This window comes from Lepidochelys kempii, chromosome 2 (assembly GCF_965140285.1).
Source record: "Lepidochelys kempii isolate rLepKem1 chromosome 2, rLepKem1.hap1, whole genome shotgun sequence".
NCBI classification, from domain to species: domain Eukaryota; kingdom Metazoa; phylum Chordata; order Testudines; family Cheloniidae; genus Lepidochelys; species Lepidochelys kempii.
This window is the reverse complement of record NC_136381.1, coordinates 6584214-6599988: the sequence shown is the minus strand read 5'-3', so window position 1 is coordinate 6599988 and position 15775 is coordinate 6584214. Positions and strand designations below refer to the sequence as shown.

At 50.8% G+C, this 15775-nt stretch overlaps 1 protein-coding gene across 3 annotated transcripts in view; it reads left to right on the top strand.

Moving 5' to 3' along the window:
* The window catches only part of ADGRB1 (adhesion G protein-coupled receptor B1), a 385515-nt gene that overhangs the window by 86160 nt on the left and 283580 nt on the right, over window positions 1–15775 (top strand). For all 3 annotated transcript variants that reach the window (XM_073329982.2, XM_073329980.2, XM_078851413.1), the window contains exon 2: window positions 13045–13960. In XM_073329982.2, the coding sequence (XP_073186083.1) occupies window positions 13216–13960 (745 nt within the window). In that variant the 5' untranslated portion in view covers window positions 13045–13215. The remainder of the gene's footprint in view (window positions 1–13044; window positions 13961–15775) is intronic.

Below are 15775 nucleotides of genomic sequence, written 5' to 3'. Positions count from 1 at the left end.
GGGTCTTTGTCAATCTGACCCATGGAAAATTCCTTCCCGACCCCAAATATAGCGATCAGTTAGACCCTGGACATGTGGGCAAGACCCACCAACCAGACACCTGGGAAAGAATTCCCTGCAGGAACTCAAAGCCCTCCCCATCTAGTGACCCATCACCGGCTGTTGGAGGTATTTGCTGCTAGCAGTCGCAGATCATTGTAGGCCGTCTCGTCATACCATCCCCTCCGTAAACGTATCCAGCTCAGTCTTGAAGCCAGGTAGGTTTCTTGCCCCCACTATTGCCCTTGGAAGGCTGTTCCAGAACTTCATTCCTCTGATGGTTGGAAACCTTAATCTAATTTCAAGCCTAAATTTGTTGATGGCCAGTTTATATCCATTTGTTCTTGTGTCCACATTGGGGCTTAACTTAAATAACTCCTCTCCCTCCCTGGTATTTATCCCTCTGCGGTATTTGTAGAGAGCAATCATCCCTCCCCTGAGCTTTCATTTGGTTAGGCTAAACAAGCTGAGCTCTTTGAGTCTCCTCTCGTAAGGTAGGTTTTCCATTCCTCAGATCGTCCGTCTCTGCACCTGTTCCTGTTTGAATTCATCTTTCTCAAATGTGGGAGACCAGAACTGCACAAGAACAGATCCTAGTAAAGAGGGGGACTGGGGAAGTTCTTCACGCTGTGCAGGGAACGTGCTCAGTTGGGCTACTCTTCTCCCCTGCACCCATTGGTTTGTTGTGGGATTGGTTCATGAATGATGCTGCTCCCTCTCCCCCGGGCTGGTTTGTTATTGGAGGGTTGCTCACAAGCCCTTGGGCTATACATGCCGATTTGTGATGGCCGGGTCTCTCTGAACGGGCAGACCTTATTATTTTATTGGGACAGGGAAAGGGCACTGAAGCTTTTATTTTGAATGGTACAAAGAACATAATAAAGTGTGTGCACTTTGGAAACCGAGGGAAGAGGGGAAAGAGTAGGTCTGACTGTAGATAGCATTCCGTTTAACAGCTCCATATGTATTACTTAGTGGCCAAACCCCAAGCTCTGGCTGGAGTTTTACAGTCCTCTTAATGGATTTTCCCCTGCCCTGGCAGCCCCTCTCTCCAGCTCACATCTGTCTGCCTCCTAGCCAGAAGGGGAAACCCATACAAATGAAGGAGTGTCTGAAAGCACCAGCTCTGCTGTCACTTTCCATGATGAAACATCACCGGAGCCATTCTCAGAATAAATACAAACCTCCCTCCTTCGATCCTTCATCTTCATCAAGGTTATGTGCTGACAGCTAACTAACCCCAATCCCACTCCAGCACATTCTTAATGCTGCACAAATCACTCAATAACATCTGCTGACGTCGTCTGTGATTAAAGAAGCCCCAGAAAGCACCTTTTGCCTCTCCTCCCAGCTAGCCCCTTCTCTCTGTCCCGTCCGGCCCCAACTCCATCTCTCAAGGGCTCTGCAGAGGAGAAAATGGTTGAAATAAACGGGGGCCTTTGTGCATTACCCCCCTTTACGCAAATCCGAGTGTTGCTGCTTCTCAGAGTTGAGGGCTGGGGTGTGATTCATGCAGGAAATCGTTCAAACTCATTTGTTCTTGTGCTGTGCTTGTACACCCAAATGCGTGTGTGCATCTGGGTGCATGCCCGCCTGTGTCCGAGAGACTATCATCCATTGCAGTACCACCTAAGGACCCCACTGTGCCAGACATTGCCCAATCACCGATTAAAAGATAGTCTCAGCCCAGAAAGGTTTGCAGTCCGAGAAAGTCCCTGCTCCCTCCAAATCAAGGGAACAGACGGAGGTGGTTCTGTGAAAGAAGAGGGATTGTCTTGTGGCTCATTCACTGTGGGCCCTTAGTCTCTTTGTGGCTCAGCTGCCCATCTGTAAAGTGGGGATGACAGCTATGTCCCACCTCAAAGGATGGCTGTGAAGGTAAATGCATTGAAGATTGTGGGGGCACTTATGGTAATGGGGGTCATATAAGTACCTAAGATGGATAAGAGGCCTGTGCCTTGACCCCCAGATCAGATATCGGGTAATTAACCTTGTCTGTGGAGAAATGTCAGTGTCCAGGTCTGTCAAACCAGCACCTTTCATGTGGGTTAAATAAAGCATTGCACAAAGGTGCCCCATTTTTACAGACGGGAAACTGAGGCATGGAGAGGGGTAGTGACTTAGCCAAGGTCACACAGCAAGTCAGTGGCAAAACTGGGACTAAACCCCAGGTCTCCTGAGTTCCCAATCCCATGCCCTGTCTGCTGGTCGAGGTTGAATGAAGGACTCTGCCTAAAATGAGGTACGGTGCGTCCCCACTTGTGTGGTTACACTCCTCGTGCCGGGTTTTGATCTGATCTGTGGCTGACGTCTGCATCCCAGCACGTTCTCTCCTCCCCACTCTGCTCTGCGCCGTCTCAAGTTGAAGTGAGGCTGCGGACAGGCAGCTGGAATCCAGAGCTGTAGACTCAGACTGACCCTGGGGCTTGGGTTAGCTTCGAAGCAGCTTTTTGGCCTTGGGGAAATGCAGTGCAAGAGCTGGAGTCTGGGTCGCTGCCTCTGATCTGTTTTCCCAGCTCTTGGGCTGGATTCAGCTCCACCATCTCTCACACAGCTATGGCCCATGCTTATTTAGTGCATGAGCCTTTGAGTACTTCCCCCCCCCCCACAACTCCTGACCCAGGGCTCCCCCTCTCTGGTGGGTTTGCCCCTTCATGTCTCCCTGTGCTTCCAAGGGTGCCCTTTGCTCCATAGTGCAAAGTGTGTCTCTTTGTGTTACAAACTGGCTCTCCTGCATCCAGGCTCTGTATCTGTCTGTGTTGAACCATAAGGGGTATGAGTCAGCTGAAGTGCAGCCTGATGTGCCACATCTGGCTCTGACCCCATCAGGTCATAGCCTATTTAACGTGGGGCCAGCAGAGCTTCAGTGGAGAGTCCACTGCTGTGGGAAGTGGTGTTGACGATCCAAGGCTGCTAGGTAGCACCTTTCCCTCTGAGCAGATGCCCAGGGGGTCTCTTTACACAGCCTAAAGTTAGCAGGGCAGCCTGTCTTGTCAATGATAGAAACTGCAGCACTGGTCACTGGTAACCATTAAAGATTCTGCAGCACTTTTGCAAGAGTTGGGTGTATTAATCCTAATCATCTGCCATGATTAATTACATTCCGCTTTCCCTAAGTCCCCGGCAGGTTCCATTGTATTTAACGTTCTCCTTCACTTTCTCTTCTTGACTGGTGCGTGGTGTTCCTGGGAGCTGTTTAGCAGCTGCTGCAATTCATCCCCGAGGCTGGATGCCCTTTGCTGTGGGTTTCAAAGCACTTGGGGATGAAAGATGCTGTTGTAAATACAAGTAATTACTATAACCGGCGGCTCGGGAATGAGCTTTCCTGGGACTCCCCTGTTCTCTGCACGCACCCCCCCTCGCACACAGCTGGAGAATTTGAATGCACAGAGTTCAGAGGCAATAGGTGGGTCTCTGGGATGGGAAGACATGGGGGAGCCCATCCATGATGGCAAAGGGCATTTAAAGTGCAATTCAGACAGCAAAATGTGAGGGGAAGACTAGAGAATCTTAGCAAGCGGAGTGTCTCTTCTACCTTCCTGTCAGTATGGGATTGTTTCTTCTTTGGTGGCAACTTCCATTTAACAGGTTTCAGAGGGGTAGCCGTGTTAGTCTGTATCCGCAAAAACAAGGAGGAGTCCTTGTGGCACTTTGGAGACTAACACATTTATTTGGGCATAAGCTTTTGTGGGCTAGAACCCACTTCCATTTGAGCATCTCCAGGCACTTTGTCAGTGTAAGTCAAGCCCCTACGTGTTACCTGTATGTAGAGGAATAGCAATATCTCTGTGTTAAACCTCAGGAGTGGGACAGGACACCAAGTGCCTTACTCTGTCCATCTTCTATTGATTTTCCGAGTCTAGACCTCGTGACTCGTTCCAAAGGGATCAAGTAGCTCCTTGTCTATCTAGCGCATTTAAATAGCTCCTACCACCACACAGCCAGATCCTCAGCAGGCGTAAACTGGAGTAGTTCTACTGAAGTCAATGGGCTGTGCTGATTTACACCACCCGAGGGTCTGGCCCATAATTGAATTGCCATCTAGGAAGAGCCAGCAATGCAGGGAGTTTCCCTCGTCCTTTGTGATTCACCTCTTCCTTCTACTTTTATCAGACTCCTATTTCTGAGTGAAGCTGCCGTGGCTTTTTATGGTCAGAGTGAACTCATGGGCAGCAGGTGAAGTTTCCCCTTTGGGAGGCTAGCCCCCTGCTCTGCCTCTTCCAGCTGAGGCCCCACCCTGGCTCGCTGCTCTCAGCTCCCCTGTGGCCCCAGCTGGGGTGGAGGGTGAGGAGCTGAGAGGTTGGCCCCACCTGGAGTCAAGCTCTCAGCATCAGCTAGGAGGACGTTGGAGCTCTCTGTCTTCGCTCTGGCTGGAGCTTGGCGCCCTACCCTGGTCCGCCTGCAGCCCCGCCTATGGCCCCACCCCATTCCACCCCTTCTACCCTGGTTCGCCTGCAGCCCCGCCCATGGCCCCACCCCATTCTGCCCCTCCCCCACGGCCCAGCCCATGGACCTGTCCCTATTCTGCCCCTTCCCTTGCAGCCCCACCCCTGTTCCATCCCCACTCCATCTCTTCCCCCGTGAGGCCCTGCCCCCCGGCATTGAGGCCCCAAGACCGGAAAATCTCTGGGGCCATGGCAGGGAGTGAGAGCTCCTCCAGCCCCAGGGCCGTGGTGGAGGGAGATTTTTCCAGGGGCCCCAAATCCGCCACTGCCCCTCCCCTGGCGGAGCGAGGTTTGGGGTGGCTTAGCCTCCCTCAGCCTCCATTACACGCTGCCTATAAGTGAACTCATCTTCTCCAAAAGGAAAGTCAGAGGGAAGGCAAAAAATAAGGAAACGAGGAGGACCATAAAAAAGAAAACAAACCAACCCCCCCCACAATATCTGCTAACCATTGGCATTGCTGGTGAGTTGACGGGCTTCACAAAGACGACTCCGTTAAGGCGTAGCTCCAAGATCAGTAGCAGGGGTGCCCCAGCTCCATGTATCCCTAGCTGGAGTTCCTGGTCTAGGAAACTGGCACAAATGCACCCCAGCCTCACTCTCAGTTCCCTTCCATGCATGGCGTTCTCCATGTGCCGTCGGGTGACAGATGCCATGTCACTCTACTCTACGCTATTTCCACTGTGCATGGGCTGTTTGCTTCAGCAGAAAGAAGAAAATTTCTGCGCGGTTACCGCTTTCTCTGCTCTCAGCTTATCATCGATAAGGGCATTAATGTGTTTTTCAGACATTAGGACACTGAGACGTTAAGGGCTGTGCCATCAGGAAGGAGGGCTGACTGATACTGGGGAATTTCTTTAAAGAAACTGGAGGTCCCAAGGAAGCTTTAGCACTCTGTGATTTGAGTTGTATCCCTGTAGGATGTTAGCCATGCTCCAAGTGGGAAGGGACATATGAGGAATTATAATCCTGTCATGTGGCACATTTAAGATGGTAAGCGGAGCTCAAGGGGTGGAAATGAGGAAGCAGGAAACTGGGGAGGGTGTAGAAGAGAAGGGGGAGCAGCGGAGTTCTTCCTTTATGGGAAGGTCCTGTGGCATGTGATATAAAAAGAGACCCTTTCTGTAATTATTTAACTGTAAGAGATGCGGATAATGGTAGCCTACCATGTAGCTAACACTGAAGTAACACTGCCCTCTGCTGCTCAGAATGAGAACTATGAAACTATGAGTCATAAACCCTGATTCGGGCCCATCCAGAGAAAGATTCCCCTTTAGCTTGTGTGGTCGTAACCTGTCCTTCCGAGGCAGGACTAACCGAGTTCTGTCCCTGCTTAGACACTATTATTAATGTTAGGATTAAAGGGCTGAATGTCTGTGGAGTACTAGGTGGACATGGATGTGTTACTGTCTCATCGGGAAGGCAAGAGAGAGTGACAGCAAAAGCACAGGGCTAGAACCCCATGTTCGTTCAAACAGGGAGACAAGCTAGGTGCAGGAATCCAGAGAAAGTTCCTAGAGGAGCAACAGCAGTGATCCTGGGGCTGGAAGGACTTGATTTCCCAGGAAAGATTAAAAGAACTAGTTGACTCTCCCAAGAGGAGAATTTGGATGTCTGTAAGAAATAGCTTACACCAGCCCTTGTCCTGCAGACATTGCACACGCAGGGCACTAGGGGCTCCTGGGGAACAAAAGGCTATTTTCCTTAGGGATCCTCTTTCAGTCTTAGTCGCAACATGTGTCCAGAAGGCAGACTGGAGAGGAAGGGTCTTGTGGTTAAGCTTCAGGAGCAAGACTCGGATGATCTCAGTTCAGTTCAGCGCTGTCAGAGACTCCTTACAGGAGTGAGCAAGGAACATAGTTTCCCTGCGCCTGTGAAGTGGGGATAGGAATACATCCTTTCCTCCCAGTGCTTGCCCGGTTAGACTGTAAGCTGTTCAAGGGCTGTTTGTTACTATGTGTTTGTACAGCACCTTGCACAGATGGGCCCAGACTCTGGTGGGAGCTGCTAGGGGCTACTAGAATACAGACGACTAATAAGTGGAGAGAGAAACAACCCAAGGTGGTTTATTTGCCCTGGCTCCTACAGCAGCCTGGTGCTAGGCTGATTGCATAAGCAATTGGAGCCAAGGTCTTTTCTTGCTGTTTCTAGAAGTCTGTCTGCATAGCTCTCTGCTTTAGCTCTGTTTACACACACAGTTAAACCAGGGAGGATACTTTCACTCTGAACTTGCCAGACTCTTTCTTGCCTTTGGATTGTCAGGAATGAATTCTGACTCATGTGGGGGCAAAAACCTGTTCCTCTTCAAATGTTTATCCTTGCCGAGGTGGGGGAGCCAGCTGTCACCGTTCTGCGGTTGCTTTTCCGTCACAGTCCCTAGCAGAGGTAGAGCTCCGGTCTTGTGTGGCACTCAAGCTAAAGAGGAGCCGGTGTCAGTGACAGATCCCACTGTGATAGATGATTGGCTGGGTTATGTCTTCTGTAGGCTGAAGTCTAGGGAATGGCATATTATGGTGTGTTTACACTGCGTACTAATCCTGGGTCTGTGGGATCCGGGTTTGGGGACTCAGTGTTTCCAAGTCCATGCTTGAGTGCCCACACTGCATTGTAAAGCTGGACCCAGGTCTCACAACTGTGATAAAGTGTCCATACCTCGCTATACACACAGCTTCTGATTTGGGTCTGCAGCTTGACTTGTATCCACACTGCAAAACGAGAAGGTTTTGACCTGAGTCACAGCAGGAAGGACTCAGGCTCTGACCCAACCCTCTAGCAGGGTCCAAGGATGCAGGCCTTGAGTGCCTGCTGATCTGAGTCAGACTGCTTTGTGTGTGGACAGAAGTGGGGGCTTGGACTCAAACCTAAGCCTGGATGCAGTGTGCATTGTAGACACATCCATTGTCCACAACAATTGAGCAGTCTGTCCTTCTGTGTAATTAGAAGTACTTCCCCGGAAACATTCAGCCAAACTGCTCTTGACTTCACTTGAAATTTGGCCTGTGTAAAGCTTGCGGGATTGGGCCTTTAGCCAATACATTGCAGTACGCCATTCCGCCCACACACTGCTGGGTTTATAGCGCATTGTGCTGGAGATCCAGGTGTTTGTGCGTTTATTTTTTCTCTTAACATTTCCCACTTCAGCAAGGATGAGTTGAAGGAGAAAAAATATGTTTATATTTCTTATGGTAAACCCTTCCAGATGGGACTACGTGCAGAGGAAATCAATCCTGAGGCCTAACAGCCATAACGCAGTGTCCCATTAACGGGTCTGTTTAGTTAAAGTTTGTTGGCTTTTACAACATGAGTCCTGGAGTGTCTGAGGCAGTTAGAGGCTGGCAAATGTTATTTATTATTTACCTGGGCCAGGCTGCCCCTTATGCAGGAATACCTGCTTTGGGGGGGACAGGAGACTTGGAGAGTTCCAACTTGTAGAGTCTCTTTGGGGTTTGACCTTTACATTACTGGATCTCAGGATACCTGTCACTGTACCTACCCCTGTTCCTGGCCCTCTTGCCCTGCTGTGTTGACGTGTAATCCCTGCCAGTCACTGCTTCCAAAACCCCATAAAGGGAGTGTTTTACTGTGAGATGGACCAGATATTCCTAGTTGAGTCAGAATTACTTCATCGGGGGGTTCCCCACAGAAATAGCGCATGGCATGATGCCATGAACTATGGCTTTCTCCTCTCACAAGCAGCATGGCTTGATTCCCAAGGGGCACCCATGGAAGGGCTTCTTTAGGGTTAGAGAAAGAGGAGAATTACTGGGGGAGCTGTTCGTCTCTTCTTCTTTGCTCCTGTGGAGTCAGCCACTTAAGCAGGGCTCCCACTGCTCACTGAAGCAGAGGAGATGATAGAAAGGCTTAGCCTTACCAATCATTAATCATGGTGACCTCTCTTGGTGCTCACGTGATCCCTGGCTGATGCATGCAAGTTGCATTATAATTAAACATTGCTTCCTGTCTCCATCCTGGTCTGTTTCCTGAAATCTGGTTATGGGGAGTGGCATGATTTAAGGCATGTTAGAAATCTGGTTAGGCTGTGGAGTTTGACCTAGTGAAAACTGGGCTATCAAGTTTGGCAAGAGTGTCAGCTGGTGCCAGACCTGGGATTCAGATTTCTGATGGATTAAAGTATAGATGGATTCGATTTCCATGCCAGTTAGTGTCTGATCACCCTGCTTGCATAGTTTTCACAGCAACTTTAAGTGGAAATAAACCCAGGCTGCAGAAGTCAGACCTACCTTTTGAACCCTCTCAAAGCTCAGAGAGGTTCAGATCTGTGATTTCGGTTTGCCCTGTAACACTGCATGCAGTGACTCAAGAGCATGAGGACCAACCTCAGGGCAGACTAATAGGAAGCAGGGTACCAACCCCAAATGGGTTGCAAGTTCTATACTTAGATTTCATCAACTGATTATCATGTGTAAACTCCTGAGGCCCTACAACAGCCTAAACATGGAGTCACAGTCTCCTTGGGTACTCCTATCTATCTTGCCACCCAGATAAGTTTACCTTTGTGCTAGATGGTCCCTTACACCAAGAATCACAGCTATATTCAGGTTACTCCCAGTCCCAAAGGACCAGTCACTTACCCCAGGTCAATTGCACTTTAGATCTTACACCAAAGACAACCCTTGTAGCCAGTTCTATAATAAACGATATAAACATTTATTAAGTAAGAAAAGGAAACAAGAGAGTTATTTACAAGGTCAAAGCTGGTAAACATGTATACACAAATCAGTTACAGTTTTAGTACCAGAAGTGTCTATATAAGCAAGCTGTATAAATCCTTTAGAGCTAACCCATGCTGAACACTGGGGATCTCTTGCTTATGCCTAGGAAACCTTGCCCCCTTCCGCCCCCCGTCCAAGAAGCATAGAGATACAGCTCCTTCTCGTTAGAGGTTTTTATCCCCCTCCTCCCATGTGCTCTCATCTGTGAACGCAGCTGATAGGAAGAATCCACTTGCCTAATTCATCGTCATGGGCAGGGGAGCAGAACAACAACATCTTTTGTCCTCTTTAATGTCCCACAATAGTCCATCTAGTGTTGCTGGACCTTCCCTGTTGGACAGGACGTAACACCTTTTGCTGGAGATCAGCACTTCACACTAGTCAATGTCTTTCTCTTGTCCGGTGATTTATACAGTCACAGAGCCTCATAATACAACCACTCAAATTGCACCTTACAATACTCGTTACAGATGCTGTGAGATTAGTGCATGCAGCAATTAACAAGAATTCAATAAAGTCTTAACCCTAAACACATTCTTATCTTTCTAATACCTATTTGAACAATACTAACACACAGGTGAGCCAGGCTGATTCCAGATATGTATTTCTCAGTGTTCAGCAGAGACATGGGGACCTTGGCATGAGCTGACACCAGGTCTGCCAGTGTCATAGACCCTTATAGAGCTGTGAACCAAGCACAAAATTAGGCTCTGGAGCTAAAGTGTGGATGTTGGACTAGTGTTTATGGGGATTGGGCCCATCTCTAATTTTATGGTCTCTCATGGTGATAGAGCTCAGCTGAGTGAATTCAAGATCTGCTGGAAAACTGGGTGTGTGGCTCAACATGGAGAATCCCTGATGCGTTAGAAATCTGATTGTACAGAGCCTTCCTACTGGTTAGCAGTGAACTGACTGGCTGCAGGAACATAGGTCAGTGGAAACTGAGTACATTTGAGATGCTGGGGAACAGGGCTCCAGAGCTGCAGTACGGATGGTCAGCTGTGTATGGGCGATCAGAGATGCTGGCTGCAAAGGGAGATGGTGTCTAGACTGAATGGGTCAGTACACCTCCTGCTAACTGAGAATCCCAGTAACTGATGTGTCCTGCTGTGAACTATGTGCTCTAATCTGAGCACATATATACCCAGAACAGGCCTAAGGCAGGAGTTCTCAAACGTTTTCCTAGCATGAACTACATTGTTAGAGAGAGTGTTGTACAAAGCATATCCCTTCTCCCCTTGGTGATCACGTATCATCCCTCTAGGAACTACAACAAGTGCTTACAGGGCTAATTCACATCAGGGGAGTATTTATATATTTTTAAACTCTCTTGTAATGCAGATTTGTACAATGTGAGTGCGATTAAGCGGTGGAACAGCTCACCCAGGGCTGCAGTGGATATTCCATCTCTTGTAGCCTTTTAATAGAGAAGGGACAGCTGTCAGAAAGATCTGCTCTAATTCAACCAGAAGTTTAGGGCTAGGTGCAGGAATCCCTGGTCAGGTTCTCCCCTGCATCACATGGGCCTGGTTAGGCTAGAAGATCATCATAATCCCTTTTGGCTTTAAAATCTGAGGAGCTGGCACCATGGGACAAGCCTGTGCTGTCTGGACCACATTTGGAGAATCATTGCCATCAGACAATGGGCAACCGTCTGCATATGAGACTGGGATGCTGGCAGGTCCCCCATGCGCTGCCGTGCCATCTGCCAGGCTCCCAGTCCTAAAGATGGGGGATGAGGGGGGATTTGAAGAAGAAGAATGAGGGGGGATTTGATAGCTGCTTTCAACTACCTGAAAGGGGGTTCCAAAGAGGATGGCTCTAGACTGTTCTCAATGGTAGCAGATGACAGAACGAGGAGTAATGGTCTCAAGTTGCAGTGGGGGAGGTTTAGATTGGATATTAGGAAAAACTTTTTCACTAAGAGGGTGGTGAAACACTGGAACGCGTTACCTAGGGAGGTGGTAGAATCTCCTTCCTTAGAGGTTTTTAAGGTCAGGCTTGACAAAGCCCTGGCTGGGATGATTTAACTGGGAATTGGTCCTGCTTCGAGCGGGGGGTTGGACTAGATGACCTTCTGGGGTCCCTTCTAACCCTGATATTCTATGATTCTATGGGGTGACCTGCTTTAATCTGCCCTCTCTCAAGTGATCGCATGGCACCATCCCCTCTCTCATGACCAGGCCTCCAGTTTGCACAGTCACCCTGACCAGAGCACGGGGACCCCGGTGCATCCCGAGGGAACATCAGATAGATAGAGGGGCTGAAGTGTTTTGGTTTGGTGACGATATAATCCCACCCCCCCACCCCCCTTGCCCAATGAGGGCATGGCCTGGCAATGCAATCAGCTTCCTGCAAGGGGGATAGTGCGTGCATCTTCCCCACCCTGCCCTTAAGGCAGTAGGTCTCCGAAAAATGTTGGCGTGCCCCTCCCCCACCTCCCCGTGGGTCCCCTGTGCCCCAGTGTCTCAAACAGGCTTCAGAGCGCACTCTCCACTGATCCGCCGGCTGTAGCCACTCGTCAGCTGGTGGGGAGCCCCCGGAGGACTCTGCACCCAGATCCCAGAGCCAGGCGAGGATGAGTCAGTTTATCTTGACCCCCTCCCCCCCTCCTTTTCCTAACTAGCCCCAGCAGGAACTTTGTGTGTGTGGGGGGGGGGGGGCAGGGGAGAGGGTTAGGACCCTTGGGCAGTGTGGAGGTGCACAGGGGAGAAGGGCCACCGGGCCGTGCGGGGCACGCACGGGAGGAAGGACCCTCGGGCACTGGGGGCCCACGGGAGGGGTTAGGACCCTAGGTCAGCGAGGGGGGCGCACGGAGGGGAAGGATCCCGAGGCAGTGGTGGGGGGGGGCGCACGGGGAGGACCCCGGGGCAGTGGTTAGGACCCCTCCCGTGGTTAGGACCCTAGGGCAGCGAGGGGGGCGCACGGGGAGGACTCCGGGGCGGTGGTGGGGGTGAGGAGGGGAAGGAACCGGGGTGAGGAGGGGACGACTTGGAGCGCAGCGCCGGGCACAGGTTGCCGGCTGCGCCCCTGTGCCTCCTGCGGGGGCGGCCCGGGTGGGGGCGGCCGCGGGGCTGTGCGGGGCGCAGCGCCCCGGGCGCGGAGGAGCTCGCTGGCTGCGGTCTCCGTGGGTATCGGGATGGGCAGCGGGGCAGGGGGCTCCCCGCCGCCGGACCGATCTCCCCAGCCCGGGGCGGGGGCTAAGGGGCCGCCTCCGCCGCGGGACCCACCACCCACCCCTGGCAGACACTGCCCCGCAGCCGGGCTCCTGGCTGGGCCCCGGGAGGGGAAGGAAGGAGAGGGGCGGCGGTGGGACGCTGCAGCCCGCCCGGAGTGGCGGAGCCCAGCCGACCGCAGCGGGCGATGCAGCCGGAGCTCCCGGGCGCTGCCCCCGGATCTGCGGCCGAGCAAGAGCCCGTGGCCGCTGGGCAGGCGAGGGCTCCGGCTGGGCTTCGTCCGGGCAGCAGGGCTCAGAGGCTTCCGGAGAATAAACCTAAACTACCCGCCCCCGGCCGCCCGGGCTCAGCCGAGCGGGCGGCCAGCGTGCGGAGCCGGGAGCTCACTCCCCGGTCCCCGCGGCGGGGCCGGCGCCGCTGAGATCCGCCTGGCGGAGAAAACCGAAGGCGAGCGACCCCCGTTCTCTGCTGGAGGCTGCCCGGCATCGCCCCCCGGTGCAGCTCCCTCCCTGGCAGGGCGCCGGCGCGTCTCTCACAGCTGTGCCATGGGCGGGGAGGGGTGTGGGGAGAGCGGATGCCCCCCCCAACCCCAGAGTCTCAGAGCCGGTCTGTTTTACTGAGAAACTCTCTCCTTTCTTTCTTTTCTTTCCCAGGTGTTGCGTATGGCCACAAGGGGGAGCCCAAGTCCGAACATGGGAAGATCGGTTTGATTTCGCATAGAGTCTCATAAACTCTCTCTTTCCCTCTAAGCTTGCACCTGTTATGTCCAAGATCTGGCACCTGCCTGACAATTACTTTGAGTTCCATAGGACCAGAGACCTAGGATGAGGAGCACTGGCTTTGCCCTGCACCTGCTTTTGATATCACCACTCTTCTTAGTGTGGACAGTGGTCGCCCTCGACCTAGGACAAACTCCTTGCACCACCCTGGTCCAGGGGAAATTCTTCGGGTATTTCTCCTCGTTTGCTGTCTTCCCATTGAACTCCTCTCTGTGCTCTTGGATTATCCAGAACCCGGACCCCAGGAGGTACACCTTGTACATGAAGGTCTTGAAACCCACTGGCATATGTGACCACCAGCCGATACGCACCTACCAATTTGACTCTTTCCTGGAGTCCACCCGCACTTATCTGGGTATGGAGAGCTTTGACGACGTGCTAAAATTGTGTGACAGTTCCACTAGGTACTCCTTCCTCCAGTCCAACAAGCAATTCCTCCAGATGAAGCAGACCATGTCCCCGTCAGAAGGTGGGCACGTGCGACGGAAACCCACCAAGGCTCAGGAGCGGGACTTCTCGGTTGAGTACCTGGTGGTGGGCAACAGGAGCCCTAGCAAAGCTGCCTGCCAGATGCTCTGCCAATGGCTGGACACCTGCCTGACCACCAGCAGCAGCTCCCACCCCTGTGGCATCATGCAGACTCCTTGCTCTTGCTCCGGAGGGGAGGTGATGGATCAGCCCAGCGAGATGTCGGGGCTGCCCAAGAAGAAGGAAGATTGTTTTAAGGATGGGATTTATTTGGAAAACTGCATGAGCAGCCCAAAAGACAGCAGCCAGGCGGAGTTCCTGGGTAAGTGCTGAAAGCTGTTTATGTTTCAGGTAGAAGGGGGGGCATGTACAATAGATCTCTCCTGCCCTATTTTGTTTTTGAGACTGTGCCCATCTCCATGGTATCTGAGCCTCCTGCTCCCTCATCTTAAAGCTGTTATCCACCCTAAGCAGGATCAGTAATTCTGGTGGCATTTTATTAGCATGTAATTGAAACGCAGAGCAGATTAACGGGAACAAGCTCAGGTTGCTTTCATTGTTTCTCAGGCTTCGTGCCTTATTTATTTGTTTCTAATGGAGCCTCAGAGACGATCTGAGATTCTTACCCATCAACAAGCAGGTTTCAATAATAATAATAATAAACCATGGCCTGAAAGGACCATGACTCAAGTCATCTCTCATGTCAGGTTCCACCGTGCAACCCCACCCCCATTTAGTGCATAGGAAATACGTAATCTGAAGTGACTTCCAGGGTCAGATAGGACTGACACCAAATCAAGACAACGTGAATGGAGATTTTGATCATGGTCCCATCTATAACTGTAAAAGCTCTTCAGTATCGTCTGTGTGGGTAGGTGGGGGGCGAGTGATAAATGTTTTCTCCCTCCTTTCTTTGCTGTGTTTCTTTCTCTAGTGATTCCTGGAGTGCACAGCATGTGCATGGCAAGAGATAAAATAGGGAACCTGTGAGGTAGAAGGGGATGGGATGTAATGGACTGAACGTGAGACTGAAAGCTGGGTTCCTGAGTTCTAATCTCAGCTCTCACGCTGATACCTGCCGGTGCCAAAGTCGCTTAACCTTTCTGCATTATTGGCATGAAGGGAATGGTTTTGTGCTCTCAGAAGCAGCCTGTGTTAGTGGCGCTGTCTGAAGATAGATCCCATTAATCTCCTTCAACTAGACAGGAATGAGGAGTCACAGACTCTTCAGCTTCAAAACAGGGCTTCTTGCCTCTATTTCTGTGCCCGCATAAACCATTTTGGTTTATTTATTCCTTCTCAGTTCCTGACTGAGCTATCAGCAAGGAGATGGTTCAAAACTGAGACATGATACTAGGAATGGGTCTGACCCAAACACCCCCACACTTTGGAGAAGTTCTGATCTGCATCTGAATTTCACAGCTAGACCCTGTCTCTTTAAAACACCAGATTCAAACAGCCTCCCAGATTATGGGAAAGTTTGGATCTAGATTTGAAATTTGTGGCTCATGCCTGCCTCTATATAATACCCAGCTCAGGAGTGGACCCAGGCTAACCCCTGTGATAGAGAAAGAGACAGGACTTGGTTATAATGAATTTAAAGGAGATTTTCCAGCGAGGCTGCTGGACACAGATGAATTTTGTAGTGTCTAGTATTCTCACACAGGGTATCTTTTTAGTCCTGGCTTGGCTCTAGCTATTGTAGAAGGATTACATTATAAGTGTTTCACTGTTGATTTTGTGAGAGCTTTTGTATCTCAGGTGAGTTTTGAATCAATATGCTCAATATTGGAGCTGAGCAAATAAATCCTAACAAAGCAGTCATTTGTCTCTTTTCCTGTTGATGAGCAGACTGTGAAATTTGTTATTCAAGAATTTCCACAAATTTCTTTGCGAGATGTTTTTCTCTACATGAAGAATTTGCAAAGAGTTCCGTGTGACTGGTTTTGTGTAGCGCTGGTTAGTTCCATAAATCACACCATTCCCTTATAGGATGATTTATGCATTCAACCAACATATCATGACCTTTTCTTTATTTTATTATTACAATTGAAGGTGAAATTCAAAATTAGCTTTTTGGCAAATACCAGAGCATTAAAGCTTTATATTGGCTTTTTGTGGGGATCTCTAGTAAAGT